The sequence below is a fragment of the Tamandua tetradactyla genome, chromosome 10 (genome assembly GCF_023851605.1).
Source record: "Tamandua tetradactyla isolate mTamTet1 chromosome 10, mTamTet1.pri, whole genome shotgun sequence".
Lineage (NCBI taxonomy): Eukaryota > Metazoa > Chordata > Mammalia > Pilosa > Myrmecophagidae > Tamandua > Tamandua tetradactyla.
In genome coordinates, this window is record NC_135336.1 from 50661915 (window position 1) to 50683244 (window position 21330).

At 35.7% G+C, this 21330-nt stretch overlaps 1 protein-coding gene across 1 annotated transcript; it reads right to left on the reverse strand.

Moving 5' to 3' along the window:
- Positions 1-9424: 9424 nt before the first annotated feature.
- Positions 9425-10354, reverse strand: LOC143647909 (olfactory receptor 5H8-like). Its single transcript, XM_077117593.1, has one exon. The coding sequence runs from the start codon at positions 10352-10354 to the stop codon at positions 9425-9427; it is 930 nt and encodes a 309-aa protein (XP_076973708.1).
- Between the last annotated feature and the right edge of the window lie 10976 nt (positions 10355-21330).

Here is a 21330-nt window from a genome sequence, read left to right on the forward strand (position 1 = left end):
CAGCAGCTGTGACTGCAACCCTCACTGAGCGAGAATTGGGGCATGATTGTCTGTTGTATCTATCTTTCTTTTGTTTCTACAGATTTTCCCAGCTGATTCCTCCAACATCTTTAGCAATTCTATGTTCTAGCCAATCTCCCTGCAATAAATTTATTTACTATCTAAGTCAATAAAGCTAGTTTCTGTTGCTTGAAGGCAAGAATGCTTGTTAGAACAAAAGGCAGACAATTGAAAATCAATAAAGTATGAAAGCAGAGTGGTCAGAAAAGAATGAAGGAAACTGGGAAGCTTATTGTTGTGAACTAAGAGAGGATAGATATTAAAGAAGGACAAAGTGAAGTACAATATCAAATGCAAAATATTTTGGTAGGATAAGGAGTGGGTAGAAATCACTGAGTGAGAAGATGAAAAGGCTATTAGAGGCTTTAGTTAGAGCAGTTTCCGTTTCGATTTTGTGACAGAATTGAGGCCAGAGAAAAATAAGAAGTGAATGGAAAAGAAATGGAGCAGTGAGGAGAATGATATATTATTCTACGAAATGTGGAAAATAGTTGGCATTTGTCTACAGCCTATAGAGAAATAAAGAATTGTTTTCCTATAGAACATCTCAGATAGAGTAGAGGGAGTCTAGGGGGTCATAGAAGTAGAAAGAGAGATTTGGTAGGTGATTTAAAAAACAAGAAATATTCTAACACTGCATGGAAATTTTTTCCATATTCAAAATCTGTTGTTTTCTTTAAAGTGATTAGTAATGATTTTCTCTATAAATGCGGTGGGATTTTCTATAGAAAACTTTATTCCACACCAGATTGCTTGGCAAAATAAAACAGAGCAAAAGGCTGCATCTTGAATACAGGTTATATAAATAACCCAAACCAATGGTTTTAGTTCTTCAGTGGATTTTTATTTAAAATGGGCTCCCAACTAACCCCAAATCAATACTTAATTGAAAATTCTCAGATTCAATTTGTGTTGTGGGCATTTAGTAAGTCACAAATATTTACTAAAGGACAGTTGAAGTAAACAATTTCTGCATATTTCCCCATCTAGATAGGTGGATAGATAGACAGACAGACAGATGGATAGATAGATGGAGAGAGAGATAAAGGATAGAGAGATAGATTGATAGAAGGAAATAGATATGAATTTATTGTCAAAACTGTGTGAGGGAACAAAGGAGTCAATATTTGTGACTCACCTTAGAAAATGTTAAAACACAATGTCCAGTTTCATCAGAATCATCACAAAGATTTCTTTATAGAGAGAGAATCATTATGACTTGAATCTTTAAATTAGTTTTTCATCGTTTTATGTTCTTGTTTAAAAAACTACATTTAAAGTCTCTACCGTTATTCCACAGTGCTAATAACTAGGTGGTATGTGGGTGTGCTGGTTTGAAAGGAAGTATGCCCCCTAAGAAAAGCCATGTTTTAATATAAATCTCATTTCTTAAAGGTAGAATAATCCCTATTCAATACTGTATATTTGAACCTGTAATGAGATCATCTCTCTGGTTGATGTGGTTTAGTTAAGAATGGTTGTTAAACTGGATTAGGGGATGACATGTCTCCACCCATTTGAGTGGGTCTTGATTAGTTTCTGAAGTCCTATAAAAGAGTAAACATTTTGGAAAATGAGAGATTCAGAGAGATTCAGAGAAAGCAGAACGATGTAGCTATGAGATGCAGAGAGTCCACGAGCCAACAACCTTTGGAGAAGAAGAAGGAAAATGCCTCCCAGGGAGCTTCATGAAACAGGAAGCCAGGAGAGTAAGCTAGCAGATGATGCCGTGTTCGCCATGTGCCCTTCTAGCTGAGAGAGAAGCCCTGACTGTGTTCACCATGTGCCTTTTCACTTGAGAGAGAGACCCTGAACTTCACTGGCCTTCTTGAACCAAGGTATCTTTCCCTGGATGCCTTTGATTGGACATTTCTTTAGACTTGTTGTAATTGGGACATTTTCTCGGTCTTAGAACTGTAAATTTGCAACTTATTAAATTCCCCTTGTTAAAAGCCATTCCGTTCCTGGTATATTGCATTCCAGCAGCTAGCAAACTAGAACAGTGGGAAAATAAAACTAATGTAAACTATGGACTATAGTTAACAGTAATATTTTAATATTCTTGCATCATTTGTAATAAAAGGCCCACACAAATGCAAAGCATCAACTATAAGAGGGTATATGGAAACATTGCACTTTTTACATGGCTTTTCTGTAAACCTACATGTCTAATTAAAAAAATACATGGCAATTATTAAAAACACATTATGCTAAGTGAAAGAGACCAGACACAAAGTACTAAATATTGTATGATTCTGTTTATATAAAATATTGTAAATATAAATAAATGTATAGAGGCAGAATAAGGTAAGTGGTTATGTAGCACTAGGGGAAGATAGAGGGATTAAGAAGTGACTGCTTAAGGTATACAGGTGTTTTTTCTTTTTGGAGTAATGAAAATGTTCTAAATTTCATTGTGGTAATGGATGCACAACTTTGTGATTACATTAAACAGCATTGACTTTGTTTTGGAAGGATTGTATGGTATATGATTTTTTTTAGCTCCTCTGGAGATTGCAAGGCTTTGATGCTTCTGGTCTGAAGATATTACATCTTTTGCCATTCATTTTCATAGATAGGACCTCTAATAACCCATAGGGTAGGGATGAAGAGCAAAAGAAGCAAGTGGTAGAGCAAAAGGAGAATTGCTGGCTCCAGCACCATCTCACCTTTTCAGGTGCTATAACAATTCCTGCAGAGGGGATGTCCCCTCAGTAATAAGAGAGGGATTAGGAGGTTGAAATAAAGTATAATTTGGATTGTTAAGCCAGACTTCAAGCTCAGATGAAAAGGACATGTGTGGAATGTCTCCCTACTTTCCTCTCACACTAAGAACATGACTTGCCACTTATATTGGTGATACTTCAGTAAAGGGAGGTGGTCCCCTTCCTACCCCACTAATGGTATTGAACTCCAATTACTAGCTGTGATCCTTTCAGAGTAAATAACCATATATCTTAGGCTTAATACCTTTGGAGGAGGGTTTTTTATATGCTTTTATTTTCAATTAGTCAGATTTGTTGGACATTCCTGCATCTATATTCATGGAAAATTGGAGTGCAATTTTCTTTTCTTATGCTGTCTTTCTCTAACTTGGATATCAAGGTGATTCTGGCCTCATACAAAGTATAAGAAAGTGTTCTATCCTCTTGAATTCTTGGGAATTTTGAGAATTGGCATTATTTCTTTAAATATTTAACAGAATTCACCATTGGAATCATCTGGTCCTGGACTTTTCTTTGTTGGAGTTTTTTGATTATTGCTTCAATTTCTGCAATTTATATTGGTCTGTTGAGGTTCTCTATTTCTTATTAAGTCAGAATAGGTAATTTGTGTGTTCCTAGGAATTTTTCTGTTCCATCTAGATTGTCTAATTTGCTGGTGTCCAATTGTTCTTAGTATTACCTTGTAATCATTTTTATCTCTGTAAGACAATAGTAATGTCATCATTTTACTGTCTGATTTTATTTGTATATTATCTGCTTTTTCTTCATTACTCTACCTAAAGTTTGTACATTTTATTAATATTTCAAAGAAACAACCTACAGTTTAGTTAATTCTCTCAGTTGTTTCTATTATCTATTTCATTTATTATTTATATCAATTATATTATTATTGATTATATTATTATTAATCATCATTATTGATTATATCCTTCCTTCTGTTAACTTTCGGTTTGTTTGCTCTTTTGTTTTTCTATTTCTGCAGGATGGGAACATAGGTTGCAGATTTGAGATCTTTTTTCTTTCTTGGTATAAATTTTCATATCTAGGAATTTCTCCCTGGCCACTTCCTTTGCAGCATATCATAAATTTAGGTATGTTGTGTCTTCATTTACATTGGTCTTTAGGTATTCTCTAATTTCCCTTCTGATCTCTCATGTAATCTCTTGGTTGTTTAAGATTGTGCTTTTTAATCTCCACATATATATAAATTTTTCTGTTTTCATTCTGTCATTTATTTCTCATTTCATTATTGTCATTGGAAAAATTATTTAATATTTTTTGATATTTTAAAATTTATTGAAACTTATCTTGTACCCTAACATATGAGCTATCTTACAGAATGTTTTACATGTACTTTGGAGTATTTTATATATATGTATGTTTTGATGTAATTGGTTTATTGTGTTGTTCAAGTCCTTTATATTCTTGTTAATCCTTTGTCTAGATAATTTATCCATTACTGCAAGTGGTGTATTGACATCCGAAATATTATTGTAGAATTGTTTATTTCTTGCTTCAATTTTGTCAATATTTGCTTTATATACTTTGGAGCACTGTTATATGCATATAGGTTTAAAATTTTTATATCTCTGCTGAATTGACCACTATCTCAACATATAATATCCTTTTTTCCCTCTTATAAAATTCTGGAGTTAAATTCTCTATTTCTAATTTTAGTACCATCACTCTGGTCTCTTTCAGTTAATATAAGCACAGATTATTTCTTTCCATCATCTCGTTTTCAATCCATTTGTGTCTTCCACAATAAGATGGATGTCTTTTAAACAGCATAAAGTTAGATTATGCTTTTGATCCCTTCCACCAATTTCTGCTTATTAATTTGCATTTTGTCTTTAGTGATGAGGCAAGAGTTATTTCTTTCATTATGCTAATTGTTTTTTTTTAACGTTTTATACATTTTGTGACTCTATCTCCTCCATTATTACCACCCTTTTTGTTTAGATGATCTTTCATAAGTAATTTTGAATCTCACTTCAAAATAAGTAAGCTTTTATGTATATGTTTTGATAATATCTTTATGTTTTCCATGGGGACTATATTTAGCATCCTAAATATACTTAATTTTAATTTTTATTGTTAACAACTTAGCTTTACGTTTTGTGATTGTCTTATTATGGACAAGTGTGATAAAAAAGGAGAGACAAAGGAGATGGTTAAGAGAAAAGTTTATTATACACAAAGGTTCCAATTATAGAATGACTGCATAAACACAGACCTTATAATGGACCTCACAGACAGAGGGTAAGGCTCATCCAAGTGTGTAGGGAGTCAAAGAGGGGCGATGGGATTGGACATTATGACTTTTATAACATTATAAGGCTGTTGCTTTAGCAGGTGGACAATCAATTGTGTGATTAGGGAATATTTATTTGAATGTGGTAATTCTTCCAATATGGACAGGGCTCCAGGCTAGTGTAAAGAGAAATCTTGGGGCTCATTATCTAGTAGGGATAGCTCGGAGGTTTACTTTCAAGAAAGGACATTAGCAGGCCTTGGGTGTATGGACAGAGACCCAGAACGGGTGAGGCATCATTGATTAATTGTGGGTTCTTAGTTTTATTTCTCTTATTACAATTTATCCTGTGATGCCTCATCAACATGAGTGTGGATAGGTATACATAATATTGGTTGGTATACATAGTCTAAACAAATGGCTATTTCAGGAATGTGGTATTCAACAGACTCATATGGACATGACCAATCCTGAAATCGTTGCTGGTGCTATCTTCAGCAGCCATGAATATAGGCAGGAAGATGACATAGTCAAATGGAAAAAGTTCAGAGTTGGTGAGGATGTATCTAATGACAGTTCTAGGAATTGGGGTGCTGTCATTTTTCACAAGGTACTTTTAGGATGGAGGATTGCAATCTGCAATGCATTCATCTTCAGTGAGGAGCTCACGGGCCTGGTGTTGTTTTCTGAGTTATTGGGGTCAGTCAGCTAGGGGATAATCTTCTCAAGTGACTTATCTTTTGGGGTATATGGGCATCAGATGGTGTTGGAAGGATGGGTGGTGTTGGATTGCCACATCAGAAGTTCTCTAATAAAACCCTGCAGCTACTGGAATCACAGATTTTTGTGGGAGGGGCTGGACCACATGGAGCTCATTGTGCAGAACTCTGGGAAGTCTGTCTGTGTCTTGTGGGACTAATAAATCCAGAATAGATATATGCTTTGTGTACATTTGAATGCAAAATGAATGGGATGCCTAATGTGCAATGGTGGTGTGATTCCAGAAGAGTGTTGCATCATACTCTAGGCTGTGCACTAAAACAAGGTTCTAAGCAATGTGATAGGTAAGAAATGCTTACTTGTGGGTAGGCATTTAGTCCATGAACAGAAATATTGTCAGGCAAGATTTGTATAGGGGTATATTTTAATGTATATTTATCTAATAAGGTGTGCCATTTCATCTATTTTGAATATAACCTGTTTACTTTTCATTAGCTATCTATTCTCTGTGATGTACTATCTATTCTCTGTGACAAATAGTGTATTATGTCTTCTGATGCCCTTACTGGCTCCTTACACCCCTTCTCCAGTGTATAGTGGAGTTTGACTGTTTTCCAGAGAGCCAAGTAAACTCTACATGCATATTAGGGTGCCTCTATTCATGTAAATCTATTAGGAAGAATTCAGAAAGACTGAATTAGGAAATTTGTTTCAAGCTCACCCTCCTGGAATTTGTCCTGAAGGCTAAAATCCAGCTTTAGAATCTTCAGGTTACTTGTATTTATTGTTACATGGTGAAGTCCTCTCCTTTCTTTTCTGGGTTCCAGTTGCATACTGGAACCTAGATCTGACTCCTTCATGTGATTTTTTTTCTGTGTATATGTGAATTTCTTCTACTTATGATGGAATTCATTTACTAGATTAAGGCTCAAGCTTATTCATTTGGGCTATAACTTAACTAAAAGAAACATCTTTAAGAGATCTTGTATACAATATGTTCACACCCACAGGAATGTGGCTCAAGACAAAGAATGAGTCTAATTTGCGGCACATAATTCAATCCACTACACCTTTATTCCTCAAACCCTTGGTTAATCATGATTCCCATTCTTGAAGATTGGTGGCACAAAAACTCATGTTGCAAGATCATGGGCAGAAGTGTCTAACACTCATACCTGCTTAAGACCTCTGAAGAGGTTACCAAACTATTAAAGAAATGCAAGACATCCTCCCAGTGTGCATGGTCTCTCTAAGTGTAGGATCTATCAGCATTCCAAAGAACTCCTGCCTCAATCTGAAGTGGGGATCTAGCCACTATAGCTCTTCCATATGCTCAATCTGACCCCTCAGTGGTTGGTAATGACATCCTGGAAGGAGAAGTGGCCACCTATGAAGAGTACCATTTCCTAAGTTCTTCTCCAGTGTTTCCCTTAGCCCCAGACTGTTAAGACTATTATTGAAAGGAAGACGAGAAGTTGAGAGGCTGAAGCTGGGTGCCACAGTGCATTGTTCCCAGCACAATGCCCTGTGATTTTAAATGTTTCAAACTCTCACTCTGGAGTTTCCTCTGTTTTGTCCCCTTTCCCCAATTATCTTACTGACTTGCTCAGCCTTATTGGAATGACATACCATCTTCTGGAGGGGTACAGATGGATTAGAGCTCTTGGCATACCATGAGGAGAGTTCCCATTCAATTTTTCAAATATCAGTTTATCAGGCCAAGCCACCCTACCTGAGGCAACTAATTCCAAGCTTTGTCCTACCTCCCAATCCAGTGATAGCATTCCTATTCATGCCAATTTTTCAGATAAATGGATAATTTAGCAATATATTATCACATTTCCATTTAAATATTCACTAAAAATATGCATGTATTTTCATAGTTTCTCTTTAAAGGAATCAGCAGAATATCTTGTTTAAAATGTGGGCTTTGCACAGGTATACGTTTTTCCTTTCTTCTAATATCACACTGAAATTGCACAAATAATATACAGAAAGGAATAAATTTGTAACATACATGAAGAAGAGATCACATCAATGGATTAGAGATTTTGGTGGTTTTCTAAAAAGCAAAACAATGGGATTGTACTGAAAGACAACAACAAAAAAATAAACATATGCATCTATATTTCAGATCTATCTATCATCATCATCTATCTATACCATGTACATATTTAAATTGCTAACGATGCTAATCCATTAAAAGTTATTGAAGAAGGACATTATTTAATCAGAGTTGTCTTTAGAAAGCATAATCTGGCAGCAGTCTTTGGAAAGTAAAATGGTGATAAACTGAATGTGAATGACAATAAATCAGTTTTGCAAAACAAAGAGATGGGTAGTTTGAGGTTTGGGACATCAGTTGTATTAGTAGGCTGTTTGTGGGATTTTTGTGCTCAAAGTGGAAAAGAAGGGAGCTGACCTGTAGATGAATGATGAATTATACTTAAAGAAAATGGAGTGTGGGTAAAGTTAAGCTTCAAGAACTTTTCAGGCACATAATTTCCAAGCTCTTGACCATTTCACATCTTCATCAACTGGGCACTGGGGCATCATATCATCTTAACACTGTTTATATTTTGGTAATACACAACCAAACTCCCTGGTTTGCAATCACACATTACAACAACATTTAAATGTTTTGATTTTTATGTCTAGCTTTTCTTAGTTCTGAGAAAATTGCTATGTGCCACCTCTCTTATTTGATCTACTCCATAAAAAAACAACTTAATTCTAATTCTTCTATCCAATCTAATAGCTTTTGAATTGTGGAAGCTTTTCAGATAGCTGAATAACATACAGTTATAACTGGAAAGGGCTTTAAAAGGTATATTTACAATGAAAGGCAATTCACTTCCTCTTTCTCATATATGCATGTTGAGCCTAGCCTTAACTGTCTTAACTTGTTTAGCAATTTTTCTCATTGGTTTCCCATTTCTGCTTATTTTTCTGTATGGTATATGAAATGAATCCTTACAAGAAGTGACAGTCAACCTTTCACAATAAATGAGAATGAAAGACTTTTTGATGGATAACAGAATTTCTGGGATTGACTTACACAAGCCTGCCCCTACTTCAGAGATAGAATGATATTGAGTCTCCAGGATACACAGTGTTTTAGAAATCAAAGTTACCCTACTTAAATACTGTTCAGAGAAACTGCACTATCTAAGCACATATTACATTCATTAAGCAATATTGAAGAACATATAAGCATTTAAAATCTTAACATTTGGTTTCTGCATTAAATGACATGTCTGACATGATTAAATTTCATTGCAAGTTTTTCAATATTATACATAAAATATGTTAAGGAGCATATTAGGCTCTAACAGCTGAAATCATTAACCTCTGGAAAGTGGTGTATAATCAATTCAATATGATGCTGCATTCAGTTTGCTAGTATTAATTTGAAGATTTTTGCATCAATATTCATATGGGAAATTGGTCTGTAGTTTCCTTTACTTGTGATGTCTTTATGTGGCTTTGTTATTCAGTAACGTTACCTGCTGAATGTGTTAGGAAGAGTTCCCTGGTTAAAATGAATAGCCAAGTTAAGAATTTTAAAGACATACAAGTTTAATTACAATTAAAGAAGACTTTTATACACTGAACAAACCATGACCATATATAACTGAAGAATTATTAGTAGGAGAGCTTCACATTAGAATTTCCCTTTTAGTATTTTAGCCAGTGAATCTATGACTTTCTTATTTCTCAGACTGTAGATGATTGGATTTAATAAGGGAATTATAACTGTATAAAACAGAGAATCCATCATATCTTGATCATCTGCCTGAGAAGACCTGGGGTGCACATACATGAAGAGAAGAGGGCCATAGTATAAAGAGACAGATAAAAGATGGGCTCCACAGGTAGAAAAGGCTTTCCTTATGCCTTTTACAGACTTATTTTTTAAGACTGTAAAGAGAATGGATGCATAAGAGAAAAGAACTGTCATAATGGTGAATATCTGAATTGAACCAGAGAAAATAAAAGTCATCAGAAAATTGATAGAAGTGTCAGTACAGGAAATTTTAAGCAATGGTATGATGTCACAGTAGAAATGATGTACAATGTTGGACTTACAGAATGTTAATCTTAATAAAAAGCCTCCATGAATTGAGGCATGAAGAAGGCCACCTGCAAATGACCAGACAGACAGCTGACTGCATAATCTATTGGTCATAATCACTGGGTAAAGTAAAGGTTTGCATATGGCTACATATCGATCATATGCCATTGCTGCCAGGAGGAAGCATTCTGTGGTTGCACTGACTACAAAGGAAAAAAATTGCATCATGCATGCAGATAGAGTTATCATTTTACTCTTGGCCCAGAAACTGATCAGCATCTTGGGGGTCACTGTGGATGAAAGCCACGCATCCACAAAGGCTAAACGCCCAAGGAATAAATACATAGGGGTATGAAGCTGTGTATCCTTCCAGATGAGAGCAATCAGTCCTAGGTTCCCCATCATGGTGATGAGATATATCACCAAGAACACCAGGAATAGGGGGATTTGCCACTCTGGTTGATCTGTAAATCCTGTGAGAACAAATTCTGTCAACAATGTTGCATTTTCCTTTTCCATGTCCTTATAGATATTTTCTGAAATTAAATAGAATACATGTAAGAATATTCACTAAAGATTTGTAAGATGAAAAAGGGGTAGGGGAGCAGAAATAAAACCATTCTCATCAGAAAGATTTTTAAATTTTATTTTGCACTACTATAATTGGTGGAGAGTATTTTGGGAGATTGAAGAACTGAAAATGAATGCAATAATATCAGCTAAAAATGTACAGGAATTAACATGTTTGGACAAATCAAAAGGCTTTCCAACTATATACTAAGCATATAGCTACACTGATGAGTGTGAGAAAGAAATTTTATGTGAGTGTGACATGGACGCTGGGTCAAGAATTGAATGTCATGTGAAGGGTGTTGAACTTTATCCCTCAGGCAATAGGTCTGCACCTAATATTTGTTAGAGAGTGACATTGTGAGTTTTTTAATTAATTATTTTGTAAAGTAAATGATAGGCTACAGGAGGGCAAATTGGAGTCAGATAGGCTAGGTAGGAAGCTGTTACCATTTTCTTTTGGTTCCCAAAGCAGATTATAAATCAGAATTCACTTGTGGATATGTTTGGGCTAAATAAAGAGAGATATTTTGCAGAAATGGATTCATTAGATGAAAAATGATGTCCAAGAATATTCTTTTAAAAGAATGCCTCAAAGTGATTTAAATATATATGAAGTGTCTAGTCCAGTTGTGATATGGCATTGGGAGTGATAAGGAAGATGAAGAGACAAATTCAAAAGAATTCAGAATGAAATGTCACTAGGCATCTTTGTGTTATTATATGTGAAAGAGTTGGTCAGTGAAGGGAAGAAGAGTCACTTGGATGCCTGGGTAGACGGTCATCAAAAATTGAAAATTGAAATAAATTTAGATGTATTGGTAAATTTCTGCAGCAAATTGTTCACTGAACATCCAAGTAAGATGAATTAGTAATTCAGATCTAAAAGAGTAGAATAGAAATAATGCCATGAAGTCAGTGGGGTTGTTGAAATAATGGTTAAGAATCCATGGGAAGTGTATAGAAAGAAAAGGGCAAGGAAAGAATTTTGATGAAGTGGCATTAAAGGTAGTAATGGATATATATATTATTTATTGGATGGCCAACATCTGATTCCTTTTAAAACTTCATGTGTACTAGGGATCATAGGCTACCATGCATGCTAAAAAATCAAAAGGCTTAGAAATTCCCTTTCCCATCCCACTTTCCACTAGAGTGAAGAAACTTCACTTAGGTTTAACCTATTTACTCCACCCACCCTGGAACTAGAATACAGAGTGAAGGAGACAAATGTACAGGGACAAAAGCAAATTGGGGTAGCAAAGAAGCACAGCAGCATTATAAACACGCCAACAAATACATCCTGAATCCATGCCAGTGAATTTGGCAATATGAGTGTGGCACCTGTAGCTAAATGGTTGTAGCTGTAGCCCCCACAAAGTTAGTGTTAGTGCATGCTTTTGACTGTTGACTAGACGTTTGCTTTCTTCTATTTCTTCAAATTTCCCTAGCTAATTCCTCCCACCTTCCTAGAAGTTCTAGGACAAATTTCCTTTCAATAAACTCATTTACTGCTTAAATCACCAAGTCTATTTTCTGTCATTAGAAACCAGAAACCCTGGCTTGCACAATAGAAAGACAAGGGAAACACAGAAAACTCCACTTAGCAGAGTAGTCAGAAAAGCAGGAGGGAAAATGAAAGCTTATTTTTGCTGAAGTAAGAGAAGAGAGATAAAATGAATTTCAGTAGTAAATGCCAAAATGAATGCCCTTTTAGATTAAGAATTGAGCAGAGATCACTGAGTGTGGAAATTAAGATATTATTAGGGGTTTTAGTGAGATTGATTTCCATTTCCATTTGGTGATGGAGTTGAAAATGAGAAATGAATGGAAAACAGGTGCTGTAAACAGTGAGGAGAATGACATAATATTCCATGGTATCCCATGGTATGTGAAATAAAACTATCATTTGTTTACTGTTTGTACAGGAATGTAAAATTGTTTTCCTGTGGAACATTTGAGAAGAGGAGATAGGAAGGATGCTAGAGGAGAATAGGAGTAGAAAGGGACACTTACATAGATGAGAAGCAAACAAGGAGAGGAAGAGAAATCAATGGAGTATAATAGACACATACATGATAAGTGTAAGAAAATGAATAAGGAAAAGGGAGAAAGAAAGTATCACAGAATCACCAAATAATTGAAAATTCTCAGATTCAATTTGTGTTGTGACTACTTTTAAGTTATAAATACAAGAAAGGGCAATGGATGTAGACATTTTCTATTTCCCAATATAGATGTATAGAGTGATGACAGATAGAGAGAGATATATAGATATATAGATATAAATGTAGATATATGTGAAATTATTGTTAGAATTGAAAGAAGTAATAAAGGGTTTAATATTTAAGAGACTTATCTTAAAAGAGTTTTAATAAAAAATGTTTAAACACAGTATCTATTTTTATCAAAATCATCATAAATATTTCTTTGTATTAGAGTCATTATGACCTGGATTTTAAATTTGGTTTTAGTTGATTAATGTTCTATCTCAACAAAAATCATCATAAAAGTCTCTATATTAGGTTAACAATATAAAACATTAATAAAAAGAACAATTCAGTGTTATACTGATTTTGTTTACCCAAATTTTAATCTTTAAGGAAAATATACAGATTATTCACTATATCTTTCCATTTTTCATGAGGTTATTTTTGTATCTTTTAAATCCAACTTAAAATTATAAAATAAACAGTAGTTTACTTTTCTATATAAAGAATAATGAATACTAAAGAAACCATTTTTCTCTTACCTATATATTCTAAGAAATTTGGAGAATCTTTAAAGGTGTTAGGATTTCTAAAGTTGGAAAAATACAATAGGACAGGAATGGCGATAATATACGTAGCAGTTCTTTTCACAATGATTCATTTTGGAGGTTTCATTTCTCAAACTTAGGAAATTGCTATTTAAATAAACTTTCTTTGAAAACAAGAGTCAACCAGTGGTAAAAAGTGTACAAGTGAAATTCCCTTCCGAGCATTCAAGAATTCCCTTTAGGACAAAGTTAAATTGTTCAACTGGGCATTACTGACTCGGTTACCTATGAGAAGTCCAGACTGTTTCATAGGGCACTGCAGATTTTGAAATCATAAAGGTCAAGGTAATGCACTTGTAATGATTAAAATTGCACTCTATGCCACAATTTTCTACCATAGATTAAAATTCTGATGTTTTAGCAAATTTTAGTTTCTATATGATATTTGTTTTTCTGAGTACATTAATTAACGCAGGTACACTGAACTCATGAAAATATGATTTTAATAAAGTTAAATCACTAGCTTCCCTTTATAAGCCAACACCAAATATAGTTGTCCCTCCACTGCAAACTGCAGCTCCTATTACTTAGCTTCCCACTTTGAGCTGATTCTGACGGATGAGTAGGAATCAACTAAGCAAAGTTCAGGAGACAATCAAAAAGAAAAACAAAGACAAAAGACATCAGCAAATAGTGGCCTGAATCAGTACTTACCAAGCTGCAATGCCTATGAATCTATTAAAGTTCCTGTTAAAAAAAGAGAGAGATTTGAATTGACTATGTCATAGGCAGAGTTTGAAAGTCTTTATTTGTGTAAAGATGATGCCTATGGACACAAGCCATCCAGAATGTCTAGATCCCTGGAGGGCCTAGATTATTTGATGGACAAAATTGTTCAATATGGCTCTGCACAAAGACAAAGCAGGGAAGTGCCATTATGTCCTGGAGGACATAATGGGTGGGATCACATAGGGTATAAGGGACTAGGTCAGGGACCTGGTTCATTTTCCCAACTTAAAGGTAAAATAGTAAATGATAATCGAAGAATAAAAGTTGATCCAATTAAAAAATAATTCTAGAAAAATTTATTAGTTCAGTAAACACTATCGATTTAGTCTCTATAACGTAATATATTTGGGCAGCAATAAATTTGAAATTTTATTAATTTTAATTAAAATTACTACTAAAAGCTATGAATTCTATAAAATAAAAAGTGAATTTTATAATATGTGAGTATTTAAATAGCCACACATTGCTAGTGGTTCCATTCTGGATGGAGCAGCAAGTAAATTCCTCAAGAAAGGATCATGGGTGCAGAATTTCCTAAGTGCTGGAAGTTCTTTTTATAATAAATGTATTGAGATATAATTCATATACCACACAATTCACTTTTTAAATTGTATAACTCCATATTTTTTCTCAAAGTTGTGCAACTATCACCACTACCTAATTTCAGAACCTTTTCATCACTTGCCCTACAGCCCCCACCCAAATAAACCCCACAACTATTGGCACTCTCCAACTATTTCTCCTCTCACCCAAACCCTGAGACACTTTCTATTTCTATGGATTTGCCAACTCTAAACATTTCATATAATGGAAGAATACAGTGTATAATCTTTTGTGTCTGGCTTCTTTCATGTAGCATCATGTTATCCTTGGTATAATAATGTATCAAAAACTCATTTCTTTTCATTGCTGAATAATATTCCATTATGTAGATATAATAGATATAATATATTTTGTTTATACATTCATCCATTGATGGGTATTTTGATTGTTTTTATTTTCCAGCTATTATGAACAACGCTGCTACGAACACTGGTGGTATACAAGTTGTTGCATGAATATATGTTTTCATTTCTCTCATGTTTACCTACTATGAGTGGAATTACTGGGTCATGTAGTAAATCCATGTTTAATTGTTTGAGACTATTTTCCAAAGTGACTGCACCACTTACATTTCTACCAACAGCATATGAGGTTTTAATTTCTCCACATCTTTGCCACTTGGTATTGCTTACAATCACTGAGGTGGGAAGAAGTGGCATCTCTTTGTGATTTTGGTTTATATTTCCCTAATAGTTAATTATGTGAAGAATATTTTCATGTGTGTATTGGCCATTTGTATATCTTCATTGGAAAAACGTCTATTAAAATCCATTGCCCATGTTTTCTTTGGCTTATTTGTCTTTTTATTGTTCAGTTTTAAGAGTTAATTAAAGAAGTTTTAAGGGTTCTTTCAAGACAACATAATTCATTTTATGATCTTATAGTAAAATGGTGTTAAGTACTTCACCTGCTTTAATTATTATTGTTTTGAAGGTGGAGAAGGAGAAGAGGCTAGAAATGATAAATCACTTATAGGTAAGCTAATTAAGTTTTATAAATAGAAGAATGAGATGACCACTACAATAAATAGCTTATTTTTTTATTTTAAGTTTTTATTTTAAAAATTGTGGATTTACAGAACAATCATGCATAAAATATAGGATTTCCAAATACCCACCTATTGTTAACATCTTATATCGATGTAAAATATTTGTTACAATTGATGCTAGCCCATTTTTAATTGTGCTATTAGCAATAGTCAATGATTTAACTTAGAGTTCACACTTTATGTAGTCTAGTTTTATGATTATTTTTTCTGGTTTCTTTCATTTAGAATAATGTTTTTTTAAAAAATTACTGGGTTTTTTTTAAGTAGAGAGATTGCTGGTTTAAAGAAAAGTCATGTAAAAATACAGCATTCCAATATAATCACCTATTGTTGATACTTTGTGTTATCATAGTACCTTTGATACAATTGATGAAAGATTATTAAAATAGTACTATTAACAATAGTCTATACTGTACATTAGGGGTATTTTCCCTATAAACCACCTTGTGATGGTTAAGTTCAGATGTCAAGTTGGCCAGATGATGGTGCTCAGTTATCTGGTCAGGCAAGCAGTGGCCTAACTGTTACTGCAAGGATATTTCATGGCTGGGTGATAAACCAAAAGGCTGGTTTGTTAAACCATCAGTCAGTTGATTGCATCTGTGAATGTTTACATCTATGAGCAACTAAGGATGTTTCTTCCACAAACAAGAGAATCCAATCAGTTGGATTTGATTAATCAGTTGACTAATCAAAGGGAGAAGAGAGAATTTTCATTGCTTCATCAGTCAGTCAGCCTTTCCTATGGAATTCATCAAAGACTCTTTATCAGAGATACCTGTCTCACAGCTACCCTATGGATTTTGGATTCTTGTTTCCCCATGATTGCATTAAATACTTTTATAAATCTCATATTTATGATATCTCCTGTTGGTTCTGCTTCTCTAGAGAACCCTGGCTAATACATCTTGGCACCAAGAGTGGTACTTAAGAAACATAATCTTATAAATAGGTTTTTGCAATTGATTTTCTACTCTAATTAGACTCAAAGGCACCCTATATCCAATCATCAATATGGCACTGAAGATTCATGGCATGAGTTGACAATGGAAATATACAAAACATCACCATTTGATTCTGCTAATTGTGCTCTTATATGAGACAAGGTTCTGGGTGAGACCTTAACAGAGTTTTGTGGAGTTAAGAGGTATAATAATGTTGGCTGTTTGCTCTTAGATATGGGGGATACAGTTATGAGGGAAAGAGATGAGCTGAAGGCTTCAAATTTGCAACTAAAATGTCATATGAAAGATGTAAAAGTGTTTATGTGTACCCTGAAAGAAAATCTTATTTCCTGTGGTTACAGACTTGAAATCTATGAAAATCAGAACCAGAGTCTCATTGTGTTAGTAGCAGATTTACAACATAAGCTAAGTTCCTAACTTTTCATGGTGCCTGCTGTTAAAGTAAGGGCTTTGATTGGAAAAAAATGGGATCCTGACATTGGGATGGGGACATATTGGTTGATAATAATGGTAGTGGGGACAAGAAAACTTGGATTCTACTGAGTTTTAGCTAGATAGACCTGCAATGGTCTTTCCTGAGGAAACAGCCACTACAGCTTTCCTTGAGGAGAACTACCTGACCTCCAGCCCCCTGAGGAAGAAGTTTCCCAATTGTGCCAGTTTGAAACTGCTTTTGAATGGAAGGCATAATTTAAAAACCATGAACCTGGATACTTAGCAGAAGAGATTTACAAACTAAATGTAGAGAATACTACCTGGCTTCTCCTTGAAGCTTATAGTAAAATGTGACAGGAAAGAGTTAAGCTGAGAACTGACAAAGAAAGAAACCAGAAATTGAAGCTCTGGAACATTCTGGGTTTCCAGAAAGGGAGAACCCCAGAGAATAGGGCCCCAAGCGAAGATTTAGCCAAACATGGAAACTGTCAGCTATTATAGGACAATCCAGGATTAGAGATGGAGTTATCCAGAAAGGATTTGTGGAAAATCCTATTATCTGATAGGTATGATCCCAGCATACTGCATAGAAAACCAACAGGAGTGTTGTGAGATCTGTAGAAATGGAACTACTACCAGCCCGGTTTAAAAGGTAAAGAAAAGGGACAAATTGAAGGAAAGATAACTTCAAAGACAAAACTATGGAAGCTAAGGTCTGAAGCCATGAAATCTTGGCCCAGGTGAGTGGGTCCATCCATGCACTTAAAGAGAGTGAATTTGCACTGAAGACAGAGGGTAGACCTTCTGTCACAATGCTCATGAAGTGTTTTGGCACTGTAGAGCTCAGAGAAAGTGGAGAACATTCTCTGGGGATTGGGAAGATCCTTGCTGCCACCCCATATTTCCTAGGGAGTTGAACATGTGCCCCAGAGATGGCAGAGTGTTTCCCCAGTGCTTGAAGAGGATGGAGCTGAGAAACAGGTGGTTTTCCCAATGTCACCCAAGGTTGCAACCCTCACCACAGCACTTGGAATGAGGAGGACTGCTGTGTTGGCCCTTGTAAAGGACTCGATCAAGTCCTGAGGATAAATGGCCCTCAGACTTTGAAATCTAATAGACTATGCCCTACTGGTTTTTGGAACTGCTTGGGAACTTTGAATCCTATGCTCCTTCCAATTTCTTCCTATGTAAATGAGAACTTTTAACCTATGACTCTCCCTCCTTTGTGTATTGGCAGCAGACAACTTGATCTGAGTTTTACAGGTCCACAACCAGAGCCAATTTTGCCTTCAGACATACCATGCCTTTATCTGACTTTGATGAGGTTTTATACTGTTTATGAATTTGTATTGCATTTGTATTCCTACTGAAATTGTTTAAGACTTTATGATATTGTAATGGAATGAATGCATTTTGTGTATGGAAAGAACATGTCTTTTGGGGGTCCAGATGGTGGAACATGCTGGTTTGAAACTGTTGTGTTCCCAAGAAAAGCCATATTCTTTAAGCCTGATTCAATATTGTTGGATGGGATTTTTTTTGACTAAGTGGTTTCCATGGAGATGCGACCCACAATTATGTGTGAGACCTTTTGGTTAAGTAGTTTCCAAGGAGATGTGTTTCCACTAATATCCAAGTGGGTCACTTACTGGAGTAGTTTAAGAGGAAACCATTTTAGAAAAACCTTCAGAGTGGCCAACAACAGAGACCTTTGAAGACGCAGAAAGAAAATGCCCCCAGGAAAACCATTTGAAAGGAGAAGTCAGGAGAGAAAGCTAACCGATATCACCATGTGACTTCTTAGCTGACAGAGAAACCCCAAATGTCATTGGCCCTTTCATGAGTCAGGGTATCTTTCTCTGGATACCTTAGTTTGGATGTTACTTGGCCTTATAACTGTAAACTTGTATCTTAATAAATTCCTCTTTTAAAAGCCATTCTATTCTGGCATATTTCATTCAGGTGGTATTAACAAACAAGTATATGAACCTTGAAGAAACAGCTACCTGGCCTCCAGTCCCACCTGAGGAGTCAGCCATCCAACCTCCATCTAAAGAGATTAAATATTCAGTAACTTCTAAGCCTCTCCTGGAGAAATGGCCCTCATTCCTCTTCTGGAGTGATTAATTCTGTTTCATCAGATGGAACTGCAAAGCAATTTCCTAGAAAGACACTTCTAATACTTTTTATGACCCACTCCCACCACTGATCTTTTCTTAAGACCTATAACTAGACTAAATTCCCAACAGTCCCTGAAATTGTGGTAGAATTTGTGACTCATTTTATACTGCAAAAGAACTGCATGCATTTCCAAATTTTTATAGGTAATATGAGGGGAAGATGTATGGGAATGGATATTAAGTGTGTGCAATAATGGTGGAAGGAATATAAAATTGGATCAAGCTGAATTTATCGATATGGGCCAACTAAGCAGAGATTCTGTATTCAGTGTTGTAGCTCAAGGGGTTAGAAAGGGCATTAACAGCTTACTTGACAGTTGGCTGAAACATGGAGCAAAAGTTGGCTAACATCACTTGAAGTAAAAATCCCAGAACTGCTGGTATAATGTAGATGAGTGGATCAAAAGGTTTAAAGAGATTGCAATGTTAGAGTGGATTTATCATGGAAGACCTCCTCACATACCCCAGGAAACTTCAGAAAAAAAAAACTTTTACAGAGACTTTGAGCAACAAATTGTGAGATTATTTCCATCATTCCTGAAAAGCTCTCTGTATTTGCCCTTCTCTATAAGTCAGATATTATTCTGGGAACTGCTATCACTGAATGGGAATTCCTAAACACAATATGGATGGTCAGAAACTGAGTTAGTAAAAGCCACTTGGCAGCAGTTAATCTCCATGAAAAAGGTGGGCATGGCCATGATAATGGACAGTAGACCCAAAGAAGCAATAAAAATACTCTGACTCACAGAGACTTATGGCATTGGCTGGTAGACCATGAGGTATCTTGAAGTACAACTGATGTGCAGTCTATTAAATCCTTGTTTGAGCTGTATAAACAGAAGAATTCTAGGTCAAGTCACCAAAAATTAATCTTGAATTACAAAATGGCTCCTTAGTCAATTTCCAGATTTGAAACAGTTTACAGACCCAGAGCCACTTGAATGAAGGGAAGGTCAGGTACCCTTGGGGAAGGATCCTGTTACCCTGCTGTTCTTGTTTGCTAGTTGCCGGAATGCAACACACCAGAGATGGATTGGTTTTTAATAAAAGGGGATTTATTTTGTTAGTTCTTCAGAGGAAAGGCAGCTAACTTTCCACTGAGTTTCTTTCTTGTGTGGGAAGGCACAGGGTGGTCTCTGCTGGCCTTCTTTCCAGGCCCCTGGGTTCCAACAACTTTCCCTGGGGTGATTTCTTTCTGCATCTCCAAAGGCCTGGGCTGAGCTGTGAGTGCTGAGATGAGGAATGCCAAGCTGCTTAGTCTGTGCTACATTGCGATCTCTCATTTAAGCACCAGCCAATTAAGTCAAATGGCATTCATTGCAGCAGGCATGCCTTCTAGCTGACTGCAGATGTAATTAGCAACAGATGAGGTTCACGTACCATTGGCTTATATCCACAGCAACAGAACTAGGTGCCTTCACCTGGCCAAGTTGACAACTGAATCTAACTACCACACCTGCCAAAAATTTATACCATCAACCTTCCATACTGCCTTCCCAAGGAGACTTATGTCATTTTACCAGGGTAACTATCTATGGGGCAAAGGAAATGATCAGATATTGCATGATTACTAGACACTGGCTTAGAAGTGACACTAATTCTGGGAAACCCAAAACATCACCCTAGTCCACCAGTCAGATTAGGAGCTTAAGAAGGTCAGATGGTTGATGGAGTTTTAGCTCAGGCCCATTTTATATTCAATCCAGTGGGTCCCTGGGCCCATTCTGTTGATATTTCCCCAGGTATGCAATGCATATTGGAATTGACATACTCATCAACTTTGGATTTTGGAGACAACGTATTCCTCATTTCAGTGTGCTAATCCAGCCCACCTGGAATAAAAGTGCTAGTTTTGAGTGGGAACCATAACAGAAGGAGGCTCTGTGACAGGTCCAGATTGTTATGCAAGCTGCTCAGCCATTTGGATCATATGATCCAGCAGATCTAAGGGTGCTGGAAGTGTCAGTGACAAATAGGGATGCCACCTGTAGCCTTTTACAGGATTCTGTAGGAGAACCACCATATAGGCCCTTAAGATTTTGAAACAAAGACTGACTACCTCTGCAGATAACTTATCTCTTTTTGAGAAATAGCTTTTGGCCTGCTAATGGGCCTTAGTAAAGACTGAATGCTTAACCAGGGGC

Bases quoted from the DNA above. Each gene is read 5' to 3' on its own strand.
- LOC143647909 (XM_077117593.1), bottom strand. From the start codon at position 10,354: ATGGAAAAGGAAAATGCAACATTGTTGACAGAATTTGTTCTCACAGGA.